Here is a 23,529-nt window from a genome sequence, read left to right as displayed (position 1 = left end):
CATCGCCTCCCATTGCAGGTTATCCCCATCATGCCCCGCCCACTCGACTCCCACACCGTAGTATCGGCATGTAAGGGGTTATTTATAACTAAGCGGCCTCCATCGGCTGCAGCATCTCCGCGCTCGGCTTGTTTTGCCTGAATCCGGCGCATGCGTTGTAGCAGGAGGGGACCACCCTCTTTCTCGGGATATCAAGCTTCATGCTACACAGGTGTAGTGGGCGGGTCAGAGGTGTGTCCTGGATCGGTGGCACCCCGCCCTCCCCTCCTGTCCGCCCCTTTCCCCCAGTGAGCCCGCAAACCCCGCCCCCTCCAGAGTACGCCCCGCCCCGCAATCCATCCATCGTCCTCTGCAGAATGGTCCTCCGACTCCTCCTATAGGGCGGTGCTCTGCGTGATCTTCACCCCCTGACAGACACGCAGCTCAACCAATAAGAGTGAAGGCAGGGAGAGCCATCAGCCAAACAGAGGAGAGCGCTGTAGGACTGAGGCGGGGCCGGTGCTGGAAGAAGAATACATTGTAAATCTCTGATCTCTACCGGTGCCGTGATGACCGCTCACTCCTCCACCATCCCCTTCATCATCTTCACCACCTTCTGGGGGTTTATCGGCATCGCCGCCCCATGGTTCGTCCCCAAAGGCCCCAACCGAGGGTAAGAGAGACCGGGGGGAGGGAGTGGAAGGGGTGTCATCTTCATTCATATTATTATCATCTTCATCATTCATATAATCTTCATCCTCCTCCTCCATATCCCAACCCCCATCATCATCATCCCAACCCCCATCATCATCCTTCATATCCCAACCCCCATCATCCTCCATATCCCAACCCCCATCATCATCATCCTCCATATCCCAACCCCCATCCTCCTCCTTCATATCCCAACCCCCATCATCATCATCCCAACCCCCATCATCCTCCTCCATATCCCAACCCCCATCATCCTCCTCCATATCCCAACCCCCACCATCTTCCTCCTTCATATCCCAACCCCCATCATCCTCCTCCTTCATATCCCAACCCCCATCATCCTCCTCCATATCCCAACCCCCACCATCTTCCTCCTTCATATCCCAACCCCCATCATCACCCTCCATATCCCAACCCCCATCATCCTCCTCCTTCATATCCCAACCCCCATCATCCTCCTCCTCCATATCCCAACCCCCATCATCATCATCATCCCAACCCCCATCATCCTCCTCCATATCCCAACCCCCGTCATCATCATCCCAACCCCCATCATCATCCTTCATATCCCAACCCCCATCATCCTCCATATCCCAACCCCCATCATCATCATCCTCCATATCCCAACCCCCATCCTCCTCCTTCATATCCCAACCCCCATCATCATCCCAACCCCCATCATCCTCCTCCATATCCCAACCCCCACCATCTTCCTCCTTCATATCCCAACCCCCATCATCCTCCTCCTTCATATCCCAACCCCCATCATCCTCCTTCATATCCCAACCCCCATCATCATCCTCCTCCATATCCCAACCCCCATCATCATCCTCCTCCATATCCCAACCCCCATCATCACCCTCCTCCATATCCCAACCCCCATCATCCTCCTCCATATCCCAACCCCCATCATCATCATCATCCCAACCCCCATCATCATCATCATCCCAACCCCCATCATCCTCCTCCATATTCCAACCCCCATCATCATCATCCCAACCCCCATCATCCTCCTCCATATCCCAACCCCCATCCTCTTCCTCCATATCCCAACCCCCATCCTCTTCCTCCATATCCCAACCCCCATCATCCTCCTCCATATCCCAACTCCCATCATCACCATCCCAACCCCCATCATCATCATCATCCTCCATATCCCAACCCCCATCATCATCCTCCTCCATATTCCAACCCCCATCATCATCATCCCAACCCCCATCATCCTCCTCTATATCCCAACCCCCATCATCATCATCCTCCATATCCCAACCCCCATCATCCTCTTCCTCCATATCCCAACCCCCATCATCCTCTTCCTCCATATCCCAACCCCCATCATCATCATCCCAACCCCCATCATCCTCCTCCATATCCCAACCCCCATCATCCTCTTCCTCCATATCCCAACCCCCATCATCCTCCTCCATATTCCAACCCCCATCATCATCATCCCAACCCCCATCATCCTCCTCCATATCCCAACCCCCATCCTCTTCCTCCATATCCCAACCCCCATCATCATCATCCCAACCCCCATCATCCTCCTCCATATCCCAACCCCCATCATCCTCTTCCTCCATATCCCAACCCCCATCATCCTCCTCCATATTCCAACCCCCATCATCATCATCCCAACCCCCATCATCCTCCTCCATATCCCAACCCCCATCCTCTTCCTCCATATCCCAACCCCCATCATCATCATCCCAACCCCCATCATCATCCTCCATATCCCAACCCCCATCATCATCATCCCAACCCCCATCATCCTCCTCCATATCCCAACCCCCATCATCATCATCCCAACCCCCATCATCCTCCTCCATATCCCAACCCCCATCATCATCATCCTCCATATCCCAACCCCCATCATCATCATCATCCATATCCCAACCCCCATCATCCTCCTCCATATCCCAACCCCCATCATCATCATCCTCCATATCCCAACCCCCATCATCATCATCCTCCATATCCCAACCCCCATCATCATCATCCTCCATATCCCAACCCCCATCATCATCATCCTCCATATCCCAACCCCCATCATCATCATCCTCCATATCCCAACCCCCATCATCCTCTTCCTCCATATCCCAACCCCCATCATCATCATCATCCCAACCCCCATCATCCTCCTCCATATCCCAACCCCCATCATCCTCTATATACCAACCCCCATCATCCTCTATATACCAACGCCCATCATCCTCCATATCCCAACCCCCATCATCCTCCTTCATATCCCAACCCCCATCATCATCCCAACCCCCATCATCCTCCTCCATATCCCAACCCCCATCATCATCATCATCCCAACCCCCATCATCCTCCTCCATATCCAAACCCCTATCATCATCATCCATATCCCAACCCCCATCATCCTCCTCCATATCCCAACCCCCATCATCCTCCTCCATATCCCAACCCCCATCATCCTCCTCCATATCCCAACCCCCATCATCCTCCTCCATATCCCAACCCCCATCCTCCTCCTTCATATCCCAACCCCCATCATCATCATCCCAACCCCCATCATCCTCCTCCATATCCCAACCCCCATCATCCTCCTCCATATCCCAACCCCCACCATCTTCCTCCTTCATATCCCAACCCCCATCATCATCATCCTCCATATCCCAACCCCCACCATCTTCCTCCTTCATATCCCAACCCCCATCATCACCCTCCATATCCCAACCCCCATCATCCTCCTCCTCCATATCCCAACCCCCATCATCATCATCATCCCAACCCCCATCCTCCTCCTTCATATCCCAACCCCCGTCATCATCATCCCAACCCCCATCATCATCCTTCATATCCCAACCCCCATCATCCTCCATATCCCAACCCCCATCATCATCATCCTCCATATCCCAACCCCCATCCTCCTCCTTCATATCCCAACCCCCATCATCATCATCCCAACCCCCATCATCCTCCTCCATATCCCAACCCCCATCATCCTCCTCCATATCCCAACCCCCACCATCTTCCTCCTTCATATCCCACCCCCCATCCTCCTCCTTCATATCCCAACCCCCATCATCCTCCTCCATATCCCAACCCCCATCATCCTCCTCCATATCCCAACCCCCACCATCTTCCTCCTCCATATCCCAACCCCCACCATCTTCCTCCTTCATATCCCAACCCCCATCCTCCTCCTTCATATCCCAACCCCCATCATCATCATCCCAACCCCCATCATCCTCCTCCATATCCCAACCCCCATCATCCTCCTCCATATCCCAACCCCCACCATCTTCCTCCTTCATATCCCAACCCCCATCATCCTCCTCCTTCATATCCCAACCCCCATCATCCTCCTCCATATCCCAACCCCCATCATCTTCCTCCTTCATATCCCAACCCCCATCATCCTCCTCCATATCCCAACCCCCCATCATCCTCCATATCCCAACCCCCATCATCATCCTCCATATCCCAACCCCCATTATCATCATCCTTCATATCCCAACCCCCATCATCATCCTCCTCCATATCCCAAGCCCCATCATCCTCCTCCATATCCCAACCCCCATCATCCTCCTCCATATCCCAACCCCCATCATCCTCCTCCATATCCCAACCCCCATCATCATCCTCCATATCCCAACCCCCATCATCACCCTCCATATCCCAACCCCCATTATCATCATCCTTCATATCCCAACCCCCATCATCATCCTCCTCCATATCCCAACCCCCATCATCATCCTCCATATCCCAACCCCCATCATCATCCTCCTCCATATCCCAACCCCCATCATCCTCCTCCATATCCCAACCCCCATCATCACCCTCCATATCCCAACCCCCATCATCCTCCTCCTTCATATCCCAACCCCCATCATCCTCCTCCTCCATATCCCAACCCCCATCATCATCATCATCCCAACCCCCATCATCCTCCTCCATATCCCAACCCCCGTCATCATCATCCCAACCCCCATCATCATCCTTCATATCCCAACCCCCATCATCCTCCATATCCCAACCCCCATCATCATCCTCCTCCATATCCCAACCCCCATCCTCCTCCTTCATATCCCAACCCCCGTCATCATCATCCCAACCCCCATCATCATCCTTCATATCCCATCCTCCATATCCCAACCCCCATCATCATCATCCTCCATATCCCAACCCCCATCCTCCTCCTTCATATCCCAACCCCCATCATCATCATCCCAACCCCCATCATCCTCCTCCATATCCCAACCCCCACCATCTTCCTCCTTCATATCCCAACCCCCATCCTCCTCCTTCATATCCCAACCCCCATCATCATCATCCCAACCCCCATCATCCTCCTCCATATCCCAACCCCCACCATCTTCCTCCTTCATATCCCAACCCCCATCATCCTCCTCCTTCATATCCCAACCCCCATCATCCTCCTCCATATCCCAACCCCCACCATCTTCCTCCTTCATATCCCAACCCCCATCATCACCCTCCATATCCCAACCCCCATCATCCTCCTCCTTCATATCCCAACCCCCATCATCCTCCTCCTCCATATCCCAACCCCCATCATCATCATCATCCCAACCCCCATCATCCTCCTCCATATCCCAACCCCCGTCATCATCATCCCAACCCCCATCATCATCCTTCATATCCCAACCCCCATCATCCTCCATATCCCAACCCCCATCATCATCATCCTCCATATCCCAACCCCCATCCTCCTCCTTCATATCCCAACCCCCATCATCATCATCCCAACCCCCATCATCCTCCTCCATATCCCAACCCCCATCATCCTCCTCCATATCCCAACCCCCACCATCTTCCTCCTTCATATCCCAACCCCCATCATCCTCCTCCTTCATATCCCAACCCCCATCATCCTCCTTCATATCCCAACCCCCATCATCATCCTCCTCCATATCCCAACCCCCATCATCATCCTCCTCCATATCCCAACCCCCATCATCACCCTCCTCCATATCCCAACCCCCATCATCCTCCTCCATATCCCAACCCCCATCATCATCATCCCAACCCCCATCATCCTCCTCCCATATCCCAACCCCCATCATCCTCCTCCATATCCCAACCCCCATCATCATCATCCCAACCCCCATCATCCTCCTCCATATCCCAACCCCCATCATCATCATCATCATCCCAACCCCCATCATCCTCCTCCATATTCCAACCCCCATCATCATCATCCCAACCCCCATCATCCTCCTCCATATCCCAACCCCACCATCTTCCTCCTTCATATCCCAACCCCCATCCTCCTCCTTCATATCCCAACCCCCATCCTCCTCCTCCATATCCCAACCCCCATCATCCTCCTCCATATCCCAACCCCCATCCTCTTCCTCCATATCCCAACCCCCATCATCCTCCTCCATATCCCAACTCCCATCATCACCATCCCAACCCCCATCATCATCATCATCCTCCATATCCCAACCCCCATCATCATCCTCCTCCATATTCCAACCCCCATCATCATCATCCCAACCCCCATCATCCTCCTCTATATCCCAACCCCCATCATCATCATCCTCCATATCCCAACCCCCATCATCCTCTTCCTCCATATCCCAACCCCCATCATCCTCTTCCTCCATATCCCAACCCCCATCATCATCATCCCAACCCCCATCATCCTCCTCCATATCCCAACCCCCATCATCCTCTTCCTCCATATCCCAACCCCCATCATCCTCCTCCATATTCCAACCCCCATCATCATCATCCCAACCCCCATCATCCTCCTCCATATCCCAACCCCCATCATCATCATCCCAACCCCCATCATCCTCTTCCTCCATATCCCAACCCCCATCATCCTCTTCCTCCATATCCCAACCCCCATCATCCTCCTCCATATTCCAACCCCCATCATCATCATCCCAACCCCCATCATCCTCCTCCATATCCCAACCCCCATCATCATCATCCCAACCCCCATCATCCTCCTCCATATCCCAACCCCCATCCTCTTCCTCCATATCCCAACCCTCATCATCATCATCCTCCATATCCCAACCCCCATCATCATCATCATCATCATCATCCATATCCCAACCCCCATCATCCTCCTCCATATCCCAACCCCCATCATCCTCCTCCATATCCCAACCCCCATCATCCTCCTCCATATCCCAACCCCCATCATCCTCCTCCATATCCCAACCCCCATCATCATCATCCTCCATATCCCAACCCCCATAATCATCATCCTCCATATCCCAACCCCCATCATCATCATCCTCCATATCCCAACCCCCATCATCATCATCATCATCATCCCAACCCCCATCATCCTCCTCCTCCATATCCCAACCCCCATCATCCTCTATATACCAACCCCCATCATCCTCTATATCCCAACCCCCATCATCCTCCTTCATATCCCAACCCCCATCATCATCCCAACCCCCATCATCCTCCTCCATATCCCAACCCCCATCATCATCATCATCATCCCAACCCCCATCATCCTCCTCCATATCCAAACCCCTATCATCATCCATATCCCAACCCCCATCATCCTCCTCCATATCCCAACCCCCATCATCCTCCTCCATATCCCAACCCCCATCATCCTCCTCCATATCCCAACCCCCATCATCCTCCTCCATATCCCAACCCCCATCATCCTCCTCCATATCCCAACCCCCATCATCCTCCTCCATATCCCAACCCCCATCATCATCCATATCCCAACCCCCATCATCCTCCTCCATATCCCAACCCCCATCATCATCATCATCATCATCATCATCCATATCCCAACCCCCATCATCCTCCTCCATATCCCAACCCCCATCCTCCTCCTCCTCCTCCATATCCCAACCCCCCATCATCATCCTTCATATCCCAACCCCCATCATCATCATCCCAACCCCCATCATCATCATCCTCCATATCCCAACCCCCATCATCATCATCCTCCATATCCCAACCCCCATCATCCTCCTCCTTCATATCCCAACCCCCATCATCCTCCTCCTCCATATCCCAACCCCTCTCCTGTACATACTTCCCATGTGTCCCTTCCATCCTGCCATCCTCACGCTATGGCTGGGCTCCAGTTGGACTGAAACGCGTTGGGCAGATCAGTTGGATCATCCTGTGTCTTTTGGAACGTTGGGCAGCTCCCCTTCTATTCTTTTGCATCACAATCTTCAGCTGGTGATGTTTGGATCAGGCAGTTTTCTGTCTGTGCTGGGGGGTGGGGGGGACCCCCAGAGCGGAGTATTTGGGGGGGGGGGGGGTGACCCAGAGTGGAGTATTTGGGGGGGTGACCCAGAGCGGAGTATTTGGGGGGGGGGTGACCCAGAGCGGAGTATTTGGGGGGGGGGGGGTGACCCAGAGCGGAGTATTTGGGGGGGGGGACCCAGAGCGGAGTATTTGGGGGGGGGACCCAGAGCGGAGTATTTGGGGGGGGGGTGACCCAGAGCGGAGTATTTGGGGGGGGGGTGACCCAGAGCGGAGTATTTGGGGGGGGGGGACCCAGAGCGGAGTATTTGGGGGGGGGGGACCCAGAGCGGAGTATTTGGGGGGGGTGACCCAGAGCGGAGTATTTGGGGGGGGGGGACCCAGAGCGGAGTATTTGGGGGGGGGGACCCAGAGCGGAGTATTTGGGGGGGGGGGTGACCCAGAGCGGAGTATTTGGGGGGGGGTGACCCAGAGCGGAGTATTTGGGGGGGGGACCCAGAGCGGAGTATTTGGGGGGGTGACCCAGAGCGGAGTATTTGGGGGGGGTGACCCAGAGCGGAGTATTTGGGGGGGACGGGGGACTCAGAGCGCAGTATTTGGGGGGGGGTGACCCAGAGCGGAGTATTTGGGGGGGACGGGGGACTCAGAGCGCAGTATTTGGGGGGGGTGACCCAGAGCGGAGTATTTGGGGGGGACGGGGGACTCAGGGCGGAGTATTTGGGGGTGTCTGTAATACAATACATAGAATCCACGTTTATCTGAGGATATTTTTAGAAAATGTGTTAAAGTGAAGGTCCAGTGACTGGGAATGTCTTCCAATAATGCGTCTATTGATCTCTTCTCAGGGTCATCATAACGATGCTGGTGACCACCGCCGTCTGCTGCTATCTCTTGTAAGTATCCCCCCCCCCATCGCCAATGATGGGGAGACGCTCTACTTTTCCACCCATCCCCCTCCATCCCACAGCTCATAGATATTATTGATCTGGGTATAATGGGATGTAACTCTAGAGAGAGATCAGTCCATCCAAATCTGCAGGCCCAAACCAGGTCCGCCATATTCTTTTTACATTTCAGAATTATCACCTTCCCGTCCGGCCCATAGCACATTGACAGGCGGGCCTTTCATCCGTTGGAGTGGACGTCACGTGACACGATCTGTCCAATAGACACAGCCGATGACTGATCAGTGGCCTGGATTCAAGAAGCAATTGCGCCTGTGTAACCATAGGTTACGCAGCGCAATTGCTTACTTGCCCCGGCGTAACGAATGCTCCTGACTCAGGAACCTCGTTACGCCGACTGCGGCCTAAGAAATGCGCGGCATAAGGCTCTTATGCCCGCATATCTTAGGCTGCATTCTTGCGGTGGCCGCTAGGTGGCGTTCCCATTGTGCTCAGCGTATAGTATGCAAATTGCATACTAACGCCGATTCACAACGTTGCCCGAGCCCTGCGTACGCAATTTACGCCATTTCTGTACGGCAGTTTTTGCGCAAGGCTGCCCCTGCTTTTAGCAGGGGCAGCCAATGTTACGTATACTCGTCGTTCCCGCGTCGCGAAATTTGAATTTTACGTAGTTTGCGTAAGTGAATCGTGAATGGCGCTGGACGCCATTCACGTTTACTTTGAAGCAAATGACGTCCTTGCGACGTCATTTGCCGCAATGCACGTCGGGAAAGTTTCCCGACGGAGCATGCGCTCTACGATCGGCGCCTAATTTAAATGATTCCCACCCCCTACGGGATCATTTAAATTGCGCGCGCTAGCGCCGGGCATTTTGCCGGCGCGCCCACGCAATTTACGGAGCTACTGCTCCGTGAATCAAGGGCAGCGCAGCAAATTTGCAGGGGGCGCAGGGCAAAAACGTTGCCCTGCGCCTCCGTAAATAATGCGCAATTCTACCTGAATCCAGCCCAGTGTACTGGGCTCGCTGCCAGTACCATGTGACCGCTGTAACCAATCACAGCAGGTCACATGACAAGTGTAAACAGTGGATGGCTTCCTTTCATGCAATCCATTGTGTGCAATTGTGTTGCTAGCTGTGATTGGTCACAGTGATCACATGGTACAGACAGGGCCAATTGCAGCCCATCTGTGCAATGTGACTAGCTTTGGCTGATCACAACACCTGCTGAATTAATCCGTTTCATTCAGTAAATTTGCTTGCTTATGTGTGTGAATGTAATTCCTTGCTATAAGCAATCATAATGGGGTAGATTCAGTAACATCTGCGCTTTGTTTTACGTAGGTGCAGGGCACCGTTTTTGCCCTGCGCCCACGCAAATTTTCTGCGCTACCCGCGATTCACAGAGCAGTAGCTCCGTAAATTGCGTGTGCGCTCCGGCAAAATGCCCGGCGTAAGCGCGCGCAATTTAAATGATCCCGTAGGGGGCGGGAATCATTTAAATTAGGCGCGTTCCCGCGCCGATCGTAGAGCGCATGCTCCGTCGGGAAACTTTCCCGACGTGCATTGCGGCAAATGACGTCGCAAGGACGTCATTTGCTTCAAAGTGAACATGAATGGCGTCCAGCGCCATTCACGAATCACTTACGCAAACTACGTAAAGTTCAAATTATGCGACGCGGGAACGACGGGTATACGTAACATTGGCTGCCCCTGCTAATAGCAGGGGCAGCCTTACGCGAAAACCGCCGTACGCAAACGACGTAAACTGCATACGCAGGGCTCGCGTAACGGTGTGAATCGGCGTTAGTATGCAATTTGCATACTATACGCTGAACACAACGGGAACGCCACCTAGCGGCCACCGCAAGAATGCAGCCTAAGATATGCGGGCATAAGAGCCTTATGCCACGCATATCTTAGGCTGCAGTCGGCGTAACGAGGTTCCTGAATCAGGAGCATTCGTTACGCCGGCGCAAGTAAGCAATTGCGCTGCGTAACTATGGTTACGCAGGCGCAATTGCTCTCTAAATCCGGGCCAATGTGTAGAGAGAAAAAAAATCACTTCCCCGGAGTAGTACAATGGTACCATGGCAACAATTTTATTGCTCTGGTCACACAAAATAAAAATAAGAAAAGGGGAAAAAAGTAATATGAAAATTGAAAAAAATATATATAATTTTGCTACAAATGTCGCTGTAAAATATAAACTAATCTTTTGTTTTTAGCTTGGCTGGGTTGAGTTCTGGCCTGGCTGTCCGGGTTTGGCCTGTCAGAGCGGGACATCATTTGGTTAGGATAGTGAAAGGGTCAGGAGGAAGTAACGCAGAGTGCATCGGTCTGGAGGAAGTAACACAGGGGTCAGGGGGAAGTAATGCAGAGTGCAGGGGGAAAGTAACGCAGGGGTCAGGGCGAGAAGTAACGCAGAGTGCAGGGGTCAGGGGGGAAGTAACGCAAAGTGCATCGGTCAGGGGGACGTAACACATGGGTCAGGGGGAAGTAACGCAGAGTGCATGGGGGAAGTAACGCAGGGGTCAGGAGGAAGTAACCCAGAGTGCAGAGGTCCGGAGGAAGTAACACATGGGTCAGGAGGAAGTAACGCAGGGGTCAGGGGGGAAGTAAGGCAGAGTGCAGGGGTCAGGGGGAAGTCACAGGGGGAAGTAACGCAGAGTGCAGGGGTCAGGGGGAAGTAACGCAGAGTGCAGGGGTCAGGGGGGAAGTAACGCAAAGTGCATCGGTCAGGGGGACGTAACACATAGGTCAGGGGGAAGTAACGCAGAGTGCATGGGGAAAGTAACGCAGGGGTCAGGAGGAAGTAACCCAGAGTGCAGAGGTCCGGAGGAAGTAACACATGGGTCAGGAGGAAGTAACGCAGGGGTCAGGGGGGAAGTAAGGCAGAGTGCAGGGGTCAGGGGGAAGTCACAGGGGGAAGTAACGCAGAGTGCAGGGGTCAGGGGGAAGTAACGCAGAGTGCAGGGGTTAGGGGGGAAGTAACGCAGAGCGCAGGGGTCAGGAGAAAGTAACGCAGGGGTCAGAAGAAAGTAACGCAGGGGTCAGGGGGGAAGTAACGCAGAGTGCAGGGGTCAGGGGGGAAGTAACGCAGAGTGCAGGGGTCGGGGGAAGTAACGCAGAGTGCAGGGGTCGGGGGGAAGTAATGCAGAGTGCAGGGCTCTGGGGGAAGTAATGCAGAGTGCAGGGCTCTGGGGGAAGTAACGCAGAGTGCAGGGGTCGAGGAGGAAGTAATGCAGGGGTCGGGGGGAAGTAACGCAGAATGCAGGGGTCGAGGGGAAGTAATGCAGAGTGCAGAGGTCGGGGGGAAGTAATGCAGAGTGCAGGGGTCGAGGGGAAGTAATGCAGAGTGCAGGGGTCGAGGGGAAGTAATGCAGAGTGCAGGGGTCGGGGGGGAAGTAATGCAGAGTGCAGGGGTCGGGGGGAAGTAACGCAGAGTGCAGGGCTCTGGGGGAAGTAACGCAGAGTGCAGGGGTCGAGGAGGAAGTAATGCAGGGGTCGGGGGGAAGTAATGCAGAGTGCAGGGGTCGAGGGGAAGTAATGCAGAGTGCAGGGGTCGGGGGGAAGTAATGCAGAGTGCAGGGCTCTGGGGGAAGTAACGCAGAGTGCAGGGGTCGAGGAGGAAGTAATGCAGGGGTCGGGGGGAAGTAATGCAGAGTGCAGGGGTCGAGGGGAAGTAATGCAGAGTGCAGGGGTCGGGGGGAAGTAATGCAGAGTGCAGGGCTCTGGGGGAAGTAACGCAGAGTGCAGAGGTCCGGAGGAAGTAACACATGGGTCAGGAGGAAGTAACGCAGGGGTCAGGGGGGAAGTAAGGCAGAGTGCAGGGGTCAGGGGGAAGTCACAGGGGGAAGTAACGCAGAGTGCAGGGGTCAGGGGGAAGTAACACAGAGTGCAGGGGTTAGGGGGGAAGTAACGCAGAGCGCAGGGGTCAGGAGAAAGTAACGCAGGGGTCAGAAGAAAGTAACGCAGGGGTCAGGGGGGAAGTAACGCAGAGTGCAGGGGTCGGGGGAAGTAACGCAGAGTGCAGGGGTCGGGGGAAGTAACGCAGAGTGCAGGGGTCGGGGGAAGTAACGCAGAGTGCAGGGCTCTGGGGGAAGTAACGCAGAGTGCAGGGGTCGAGGAGGAAGTAATGCAGGGGTCGGGGGGGAAGTAATGCAGAGTGCAGGGGTCGGGGGGAAGTAATGCAGAGTGCAGGGGTCGGGGGGAAGTAATGCAGAGTGCAGGGCTCTGGGGGAAGTAATGCAGAGTGCAGGGCTCTGGGGGAAGTAACGCAGAGTGCAGGGGTCGAGGAGGAAGTAATGCAGGGGTCGGGGGGGAAGTAATGCAGAGTGCAGGGGTCGGGGGGAAGTAACGCAGAGTGCAGGGCTCTGGGGGAAGTAACGCAGAGTGCAGGGCTCTGGGGGAAGTAACGCAGAGTGCAGGGCTCTGGGGGAAGTAACGCAGAGTGCAGGGCTCTGGGGGAAGTAACGCAGAGTGCAGGGCTCTGGGGGAAGTAACGCAGAGTGCCGGGCTCTGGGTGAAGTAACGCAGAGTGCAGGGCTCTGGGGGAAGTAACGCAGAGTGCAGGGCTCTGGGGGAAGTAACGCAGATTGCAGGGCTCTGGGGGAAGTAACGCAGAGTGCAGGGGTCAGGGGGGAAGTAACGCAGAGTGCAGGGGTCAGGGGGGAAGTAACGCAGAGTGCAGGGCTCTGGGGGAAGTAACGCAGAGTGCAGGGCTCTGGGGGAAGTAACGCAGAGTGCAGGGCTCTGGGGGAAGTAACGCAGAGTGCAGGGCTCTGGGGGAAGTAACGCAGAGTGCAGTGGTCAGGAGGAAGTAACGCAGAGTGCAGTGGTCAGGAGGAAGTAACGCAGAGTGCAGTGGTCGGGGAAGTAACGCAGAGTGCAGTGGTCGGGGGAAGTAACGCAGAGTGCAGAGGTCGGGGGAAGTAACGCAGAGTGCAGTGGTCAGGAGGAAGTAACGCAGAGTGCAGTGGTCGGGGGAAGTAACGCAGAGTGCAGTGGTCAGGAGGAAGTAACGCAGAGTGCAGTGGTCGGGGGAAGTAACGCAGAGTGCAGTGGTCGGGGGAAGTAACGCAGAGTGCAGTGGTCAGGAGGAAGTAACGCAGAGTGCAGTGGTCGGGGGAAGTAACGCAGAGTGCAGAGGTCGGGGGAAGTAACGCAGAGTGCAGAGGTCGGGGGAAGTAACGCAGAGTGCAGTGGTCGGGGGAAGTAACGCAGAGTGCAGTGGTCAGGAGGAAGTAACGCAGAGTGCAGTGGTCGGGGGAAGTAACGCAGAGTGCAGTGGTCGGGGGAAGTAACGCAGAGTGCAGTGGTCGGGGGAAGTAACGCAGAGTGCAGGGGTCGGGGGAAGTAACGCAGAGTGCAGTGGTCGGGGGAAGTAACGCAGAGTGCAGAGGTCGGAGGAAGTAACGCAGAGTGCAGAGGTCGGAGGAAGTAACGCAGAGTGCAGAGGTCGGAGGAAGTAACGCAGAGTGCAGAGGTCGGGGGAAGTAACGCAGAGTGCAGAGGTCGGGGGAAGTAACGCAGAGTGCAGGGGTCGGAGGAAGTAACGCAGAGTGCAGGGGTCAGTCACACACGTATCTGTTAAACTGGATAGACCTCTCTTTATTCAGCCTTACGAACCGTGTGATATATTGGAACATTTTATGGATATAACCAGCTATGACTTCATTTAAAAATAAAATGATATTGGATTGTACAAAAAGCATGACACAGAACATAGATGTACAGATATATCGTTTATGGCGTTCTACTGTAGGGACCCCCAATTGTGGACTTATTCAACGAGTTCTTAATAAATTGTTTGTCTAAAGACAGAATCTTGATTTATTTTTATTCTGGTTAGAGTAGAATTTTTTTTTTAGCCGCTATCATTTTTTTTTTTTTCTATTGCTGTGTCCTCACTAAGTAGATTCAACATCTCTGTTTTTCCTTGTAAACGTTGTCAGCAGAACCAGGGCCATCTTAATGCAAGGGCACTCCTGGGCACTGCCCAGGGGCCCCAGGTACATGGGGGGGGGGGCCCCGCAATAATCTTGCATTACATCATACTTGCCTACAGTCCCGGATTTGCTGGTCGTGCCCCAGGAAGCATCCCAGAACCTATAATGTGCCCTCCTGATCCCAGTATTGTGCCCTCCTGACCCCCCCTGTACTGTGCCCCTCTGCATTGCCCCTGTACTGTGCCCTTTGTGTTGACTAGTCTTTGATTTATAGAATAGTTTCCTTTTGTAAAATTGATTTTATTGAAAGTACCAATGAATCTTCGTTTAATTCTATTAACTATTTATACTTTATTTCTTGAAAGTAGGTGTGTAAATTGGGGCAAGCTTGGCAGGGGCCCCAGTGCATTACTTTGCCCAGGGGCCCATGATGCTATTGAGAGGCCCTGACCAGAACCAAAATGTGATGAGAAATTCAAAATGTTCCAGTTGTACCAGAGCAGAAATAAGGAGGAAATCTAATAGGGACACCTGATTCAGTGACCACTGACGGGGGGGTTTCCCCTCACTTCCTATTTGGGTAGATTCAGGTAGGGGCGCGCAATGATACGGCGGCGCAGCGTATCGTATTTATGCTACGCCGCTGTAACTTACAGGAGCAAGCGATGTATTCACAAAGCACTTGCTCCGTAAGTTTCGGCGGCGTAGCGTAAAAGGGGCCGGCGTAAGCGCGGGCGGCCGGCGTAAGCGCGCGTGCGTAATTCAAATGATCCGGTAGGGGGCGTGGATCATTTAAATTAGGCGCGTTCCCGCGCCGAACGTACTGCGCATGCGCCGTCCCTAAAATTTCCAGATGTGCATTTGAATTACGCGCGCTTACGCCGGCCCCTTTTACGCTACACCACCGTAACTTACAGGAGCAAGCGCTGTATTCACAAAGCACTTGCTCCGTAAGTTTCGGCGGCGTAGCGTAAAAGGGGCCGGCGTAAGCGCGCGTAATTCAAATGATCCGGTAGGGGGCCAGTTAATTCAAATTAGGCGCGTTCCCACGCCGAACGTACTGCGCATGCGCCGTCCCTAAAATTTCCCGACGTGCATTGCGGTAAATGACGTCGCAAGGACGTCATTGGTTTCGACGTGAACGTAAATGGCGTCCAGCGCCATTCACGGACGACTTAAAATTTTCAAATCGCGACGCGGGAACGACGTCCATACTTAACATTGGCTGCGCCTCCTAATAGCAGGAGCAGCCTTACGCCGAAAAAGCCTTAACGCAAACGACGTAAAAAACGAACGCCGGGCGCACGTACGTTTTGTGAATCGGCGTATCTAAGAAATTAGCATATTCTACACCGACAACAACGGAAGCGCCCCTAGCGGCCAAAGTTATATTGCACACAATTCTACGCCGCCGCAATCAAGTTACGTCGGTGGAGGAAGCCTATTTTTTCAGCGTAACTGCCTTTGTGAATCGGCGTAACGCTACGCGGGCGCGGAATTCAAATTACGGCGGCGTATCTGGAGATACGCCGCCGCAAATGGTACCTGAATCTACCCCCATTGTTTGTGGGACAGGAAGTGAAGGGAAGTTTTCCCCCCAACAAGACAAGCTGACCAGATTTGAACTCTTTTCTACTCTCTCCAAACTAAAAAGAAGAGTTTTAGCTATATATATATATACACACGCACACAAGTGCGGCAACCAACCAGAATTCAGTCTGCTGAACACACCAATGCAAGGCAGACTCTGATTGGCCACTAGAGGGACTTTTTATTACATGGAGTTTCGGGTTTAGAGGTGCGGAATTCAGGAAATGTTTTGTTGGAGGTGACGCTCTCTTCCATGTTCTAATTTTATTTTTTTTATTGGTTTTTGCTTTGTGTAGTTGGAGTGAACAGTAACGATGACTTTTCTCTGTTTTGTATTCCTAGCTGGCTGGTGACGATCTTATCGCAGATCAATCCATTGTTTGGGCCTCAGCTGAAGAATGACACCATCTGGTACATAAGATTTGTGTGGGAGTAAACGTTGGATATTCACTTAGTGATGGTATGTATTCCGCCCTGCGTGGTCCCTGATACAGAGCCAACTCCTCATTGGAGTGGGGGGGGAGCTGTGATGTCATCCGCCTCTCCAATCAGAGGAAGCCTTGTATTTATTGATAAAATTCAAACCTTCCTGTGAATGGCTGAGCAGAGATCAGCCCCTCTTGACTTTCCAGGAGTGGGAGTCTCCATAGTGGTCCTGGAACGTATCGCTGTATACCGGATGTAGCTGAGGCCGTACCCCGGCGCTGTATACCGGATGTAGCTGAGGCCGTACCCCGGCGCTGTATACCGGATGTAGCTGAGGCTGGACCCCGGCGCTGTATACTGGATGTAGCTGAGGCTGGACCCCGGCGCTGTATACTGGATGTAGCTGAGGCCGGACCCTGGCGCTGTATGCTGGATGTAGCTGAGGCCGGACCCTGGCGCTGTATACTGGATGTAGCCGAGGCTGGACCCTGGCGCTGTATACTGGATGTAGCCGAGGCCGGACCCTGGCGCTGTATGCTGGATGTAGCTGAGGCCGGACCCCGGCGCTGTATGCTGGATGTAGCTGAGGCCAGACCCCGGCGCTGTATACTGGATGTAGCTGAGGCCAGACCCCGGCGCTGTATACTGGATGTAGCCGAGGCCGGACCCTGGCGATTTATACCGGATGTAGCCGAGGCCGTACCCTGGCACTGTATGTAGCCGAGGCCGGACCCCGGCGATTTATACCAGATATAGCCGAAGCCGGACCCCGGCACTGTATACCGGATGTAGCTGAGGCCAGACCCCAGTGCTGTATACTAGATGCAAATGATGCTGCTTTATGCAGTGCTGACAGCAGGCGCATCTGTGAAGGAAATAGTTTGGGGGGGGGGGGTTGTGAAGTTATGCAACAACCTTCTCCACCTCTGCCAATTTGAATTCATTGATAAAATTCAAACCTTCCTGTGAATGGCTGAGCAGCAGTCGGCCCCTCTTGACGTTGTTCGGGGAGTGGGTGGGAAGTCCTTCTAGTGCTGCCAGAACCCGGCGCTGTATACTGTATGTAGCTGAGGCCGGACCCTGGCACTGTATGTAGCTGAGGCCGGACCACGGGGCTGTATGTAGCTGAGGCCGGACCCCAGCACTGTATACCCGATGTAGACGAGGCCTGACCCCGGTGCTGTATACTGGATGCAAATGATGCTGCTTTATACAGTGCTGACAGCAGGCACATCGGTGAAGGAAACCGTTTGGGGGGGTTGTGAAGTCATGCACCCACCTTCTCCACCTCTGCCAATCAGAATTTATTGATAAATATCAAACCTTCCTGTGAATGGCTGAGCAGCAGTCGGCCCCTCTTGACGTTGTTCGGGGAGTGGGTGGGAAGTCCTTCTAGTGCTGCCAGAACCCGGCGCTGTATACTGTATGTAGCTGAGGCCGGACCCTGGCGCTGTATGTAGCTGAGGCCGGACCACGGGGCTGTATGTAGCTGAGGCCGGACCCCAGCACTGTATACCCGATGTAGACGAGGCCTGACCCCGGTGCTGTATACTGGATGCAAATGATGCTGCTTTATACAGTGCTGACAGCAGGCACATCGGTGAAGGAAACAGTTTGGGGGGGGGGGGGGTTGTGAAGTCATGCACCCACCTTCTGCACCTCTGCCAATCAGAATTTATTGATAAATATCAAACCTTCCTGTGAATGGCTGAGCAGCAGTCAGCCCCTCTTGACTATGTTGGGGGAGTGGGGTGGGAAGTCTCTCCAGTGCTGCCGGACCCCGGCGCTGTATGTAGCCGAGGCCGGACCCTGGCACTGTATGCTGGATGTGGCCGGACCCTGGCGCTGTATGCTGGATGTGGCCAAGGCCGGTCCTGGCGCTGTATACTGGATGTGGCCGAGGCCGGTCCTGGCGCTGTATACTGGATGTGGCCGAGGCCGGTCCTGGCGCTGTATACTGGATGTGGCCGAGGCCGGTCCTGGCGCTGTATACTGGATGTGGCCGAGGCCGGTCCTGGCGCTGTATACTGGATGTGGCCGAGGCCGGTCCTGGCGCTGTATACTGGATGTGGCCGAGGCCGGTCCTGGCGCTGTATACTGGATGTGGCCGAGGCCGGTTTTGGCGCTGTATACTGGATGTGGCCGAGGCCGGTCCTGGCGCTGTATACTGGATGTGGCCGAGGCCGGTCCTGGCGCTGTATACTGGATGTGGCCGAGGCCGGACCCTGTCGCTGTATACTGGATGTGGCCGAGGCTGGACCCTGTCGCTGTATACTGGATGTGGCCGAGGCCGGACCCTGTCGCTGTATACTGGATGTGGCCGAGGCCGGTCCTGGCGCTGTATACTGGATGTGGCCGAGGCCGGACCCTGGCGCTGTATACTGGATGTGGCCGAGGCCGGACCCTGTCGCTGTATACTGGATGTGGCCGAGGCCGGTCCTGGCGCTGTATACTGGATGTGGCCGAGGCCGGACCCTGTCGCTGTATACTGGATGTGGCAGAGGCCGGACCCTGTCGCTGTATACTGGATGTGGCCGAGGCTGGACCCAGCGCTGTATATGATGCTGCTATATACAGTGCAGACAGCGGGTACATATTAGGTGAGGTTGAAAAAAGACTCAAGTCCAACCTATGTGTGTGATTATATGTCAGTATTACATTGTATATCCCTGTATGTTGTGGTCGTTCAGTTGACTATCTAATAGTCACCAGTACGGTATTTGTAAATTAAAATCATGTCTCTTCTCCAGGGAGAATAAGTTCAGTGCTCCAACCTTTCCTCATAACTAATATCCTCCAGACACTTTATTAGCTTTGTTGCCCTTCTTTGTACTCGCTCCATTTCCAGTACATCCTTCCTGAGGACCGGTGTCCAGAACTGGACGGCATACTCCAGGTGCGGCCAGACCAGAGTCTTGTAGAGCGGGAGAATTATCCTTTTATCTCTGGAGTTGATCCCCTTTTTAATGCCAATATTCTGTTTGCTTTGTTGGCAGCAGTTTGGCATTGCTGAGCCTGTCATCTACTAGGACCCCCAGATCCCTTTCCATCCTAGATTCCCCCCGAGGCCCCCCCCCCCCCCAGTGTATAAATTGCTTTCATGTATTTGCCACCCAAATGCATCATTTAACATTTTTCTACATTAAACCTCTATTTGCCATGTAGTTGCCACCCCATTAATTTGTTCAGGAAATAGTTTGTATAGGTCAGCTTGGCCAAAACAATTTTAACCACTTCCCGCCCCGTCAATAGAAGATTGACGTCCGGGAAGTGGTTGTGAAATCCTCTATTGACGTCCTGCAGGATTTCATGGGGGCGCGCAGAGCGGCGATCGGTGATGCGGGATGTCAGTCTGACACCCTGCATCTCCGATCTCGGTAAAGAGCCTCTGGCGGAGGCTCTTTACAACGTGATCAGCCCTGTCCAATCACGGCTGATCACGATGTAAACAGGAAGAGCCGTTGATCAGCTCTTCCTCACTCGCATCTGACAGACGCGTGTAGAGGAGAGCCGATCGGCGGCTCTCCTGACGGGGGGGGGGGGGGGGGTTCGCGCTGATTGTTTATCAGCGCAGCCCCCCCTCGGATGCCCACACTGGACCACCAGTGAAGCCCACACTGGACCCCCAAGGAAGGGCAAAAAAAAGGGGGGCAATAAAAAAAAAGGGCAGTAAAAAAAAAAAAAGCCAATCAGTGCCAACAAATGGGCACTGACTGGCAACATGGATCCATCAGTGCCACCCCACAGTGTCCATCAGTGCCACCCCTCAGTGCCCATCCATTCCCAATGCCCACCTATCAGTGCCTATCTGTGCCACCCATAAGTGCCGCACATGAGTGCCCATCAGTACCGCACATGAGTGCCCATCAGTACCGCATACCAGCGCCGCCTATCAGTGCCACCTCATCAGTGCCTCCATATCAGTGCCCGTAATTGAAAGAGAAAACGTACTTATTTACAAAAATATTTACAGAAAAAAATAAAAACTTAATTTTTTTTCAAAATTTTCAGTCTTTTTTTAGTTGTTGCCCAAAAAAAAAAATCGCAGAGGTGATCAAATACCACCAAAAGAAATCTCTATTAGTGGGCAAAAAAGGGCGCCAATTTTGTTTGGGTACAGTATAGCATGACCGCGCAATTGTCATTCAAAGTGCGACAGCGCTGAAAGCTGAAAATTAACTTGGGCGGGAAGGGGGGGAAAGTGCCTGGTATGGAAGAGGTTAAAAGTCCTAGGGCTGGGCTTAGGTTTTACCTCCAGAGAGAACCACGCGCTTTCTTTTTGCTCCTACCCTGTTTCTTTGAAAATAAGCCCTACCCCGAAAATAAGACCTAGCGTGAGTTTCTGGGATGGCTGCAATATAAGCCCTACCCCAAAAATAAGCCCTAGTTAAAGTCCTTGTAAAAACATGTAATCCGTTCTGTAAAAAGATTATATAATGTGCAGTGTGTCTCCCTTTTGTAACTTTATTGTGGAAAATACCTTATTCACAGCACTGCTGGGCGCTCACGTGACCCGCACGGAGCTCTTCTCCTCTCCTCCTGGCTGATGTCAGCTGTTTTTTTTTTTTCAATAAAACTTTATCAAGCCCCTCCCACTGCAGTACTCAGAGTGGGGCTGACGTCATTGGGGATCTTGGCCCCTCCCTCTGCAGTATTTGGAGTAGGGAAGAAGAGCTCCAGCAGCTCACGTGAGCGGCAAGCGGCACTGTAAGTAAGGTATTTTCCACAATAATGTTACACAAGGAGACACACTGCACATGATATTATCTTTTTACAGAACGGATTACATCATTTTATAAGGTCTTTAAACAAAGGTTTATTTTTGGGATTACAGAATTTCACAATGCTGACAGGGGGGAGAAACTTTTTTGTACATACCATAAATAAATAAGACATCCCCTGAAAATAAGCCCTAGTGTGTTTTTTGTAGCCAGAATTAATATAAGACCCGGTCTTATTTTCGGGGAAACACGGTATGTGAAGAGTTTTATACTAACAGATGGATATCTTGATGGTTTCAGGTGTTCCCGGGGTCGGTAGAACGCGTTGTCCTTCCCTTCCTCCTCAGATACAATTCTACAGACTCCCAAAATGGCGGATCGGTCCCCAGCAGAAGCCAAACTCCTCGCCATCTTTATGTCACCATCTGATCTATCCGCCTCGTGTGCCGTGTAAAATGTACTTCATACACCTGAATATCCTGTACAGGTTGGGATCGGTTGTCATCGGTTTCATTTTTTGTCTGCCATTCGGAAAGGTCTTCCCGGTGCAGCCATAAAATCCGGTTCATAACATTCCAATTCCAGGAAATCTTCGATCCTTGTCCTAGAACACGTCATAATCTACAGAACTCTCTGCATTGCTCACAGCTGCCAATCGGTGTGAACCCGGGGGGGTTAGAAGATCTCCACCAATTCTGTACTGCTGACCCACCATGAGGGAATACACAGGATTATCATTACACAAGAGGACGAGGCGCCTACATTTACAGGTCAAAGGTCACAGCCTTGTTCCCCTTCTCTGAACTCCGACCCGGGTGTATTCCTCATCACAGAGTGAAGGAAAATCCCCTCTGTGTCCCACCAGACAGCGCTGAAACACCACCCCCTCTGCTCAGACAGCGCTGAAACACCACCCCCTCCGCTCAGACAGCGCTGAAACACCACCCCCTCCGCTCAGACAGCGCTGAAACACCGCCCCCTCCGCTCAGACAGCGCTGAAACACCACCCCCTCCGCTCAGACAGCGCTGAAACACCACCCCCTCCGCTCAGACAGCGCTGAAACACCACCCCCTCCGCTCAGACAGCGCTGAAACACCACCCCCTCTGCTCAGACAGCGCTGAAACACCCCTTCGCATCCACCCAGACAGCGCTGAAACACCCCTTCGCATCCACCCAGACAGCGCTGAAACACCCCTTCGCATCCACCCAGATAGCGCTGAAACACCCCTCCGCATCCACCCAGACAGTGCTGAAACACCCCTCCGCATCCACCCAGACAGCGCTGAAACACCCCTCCGCATCCAGCCAGACAGCGCTGAAACACCCTCTTTGCGTCCACCGAGACAGCGCTGAAACACCCCTCCGCATCTACCCAGACAGCGCTGAAACACCCCTCCGCATCAACCAAGACAGCGCTGAAACACCCCTCCGCATCTACCCAGACAGCGCTGAAACCCTGCCCCCTCCATGTCCGCCCAGACAACTCTAAAAACCTCTTCCGTGTCCACCCAGACAGCGCTGAAACCCCGTCTCCCCCACCCAGGCAGCAGTAAAACCCCACCCCCTCTGCATCCACCCAGACAGCGCTGAAACACCCCTCCGCATTTACCTAGACAGCCCTGAAACCCCGCCCCCTCCATATCTGCCCAGACAGCGCTAAAAACCTTCTGTGTCCACCCAGACAGTGCTGAAACCCCGTCTCCCCCACCCAGGCAGCAGTAAAAACCCCACCCCCTCCCTCCTCATCCACCCAGACAGCGCTGAAACACCCCTCCGCATCCACCCAGACAGCAGTAAAAACCCCACCCCCTCCACGTCTGTCCAGACAGCAGTGAAAACCCTCCTATACGTCCACCCAGACAGCACTGGAAATCCTCTTCGCACACATCGACGGCAGTAAAAAAAACTCTGCATCCACCCAGATGGCACCTCTTCTTTACTGTAGGTACATATACTGGAGCTGACCAGTCCCCACCCCCCATGACATCATCCAATACTACAGAGGTACATCCCCCCCCCCCTCATTATCCCATAGAGGGGACCATC

General features: G+C 53.6%; 1 protein-coding gene across 1 annotated transcript; it reads left to right on the top strand.

The window, feature by feature from the left end:
- Positions 1-455: 455 nt before the first annotated feature.
- On the top strand, positions 456-23,389 carry LOC120946677 (V-type proton ATPase subunit e 2). Its single transcript, XM_040361298.1, has 4 exons — positions 456-652; positions 8,733-8,780; positions 16,677-16,794; positions 21,782-23,389. The coding sequence occupies exons 1-3, from the start codon at positions 549-551 to the stop codon at positions 16,768-16,770; spliced, it is 246 nt and encodes an 81-aa protein (XP_040217232.1). The 5' UTR covers positions 456-548; the 3' UTR covers positions 16,771-16,794; positions 21,782-23,389.
- Positions 23,390-23,529: the final 140 nt, after the last annotated feature.

This window comes from Rana temporaria, chromosome 8 (genome assembly GCF_905171775.1).
Source record: "Rana temporaria chromosome 8, aRanTem1.1, whole genome shotgun sequence".
NCBI classification, from domain to species: domain Eukaryota; kingdom Metazoa; phylum Chordata; class Amphibia; order Anura; family Ranidae; genus Rana; species Rana temporaria.
The sequence above is the reverse complement of the archived record's forward strand: the minus strand, read 5'-3'. Positions and strand labels throughout refer to the sequence as shown.

Bases quoted from the DNA above. Each gene is read 5' to 3' on its own strand.
- LOC120946677 (XM_040361298.1), top strand. From the start codon at position 549: ATGACCGCTCACTCCTCCACCATCCCCTTCATCATCTTCACCACCTTC. The intron at 653-8,732 runs GTAAGAGAGACC...ATCTCTTCTCAG, and splicing joins CCCAAAGGCCCCAACCGAGG to GGTCATCATAACGATGCTGG. The intron at 8,781-16,676 runs GTAAGTATCCCC...TTGTATTCCTAG, and splicing joins GCCGTCTGCTGCTATCTCTT to CTGGCTGGTGACGATCTTAT.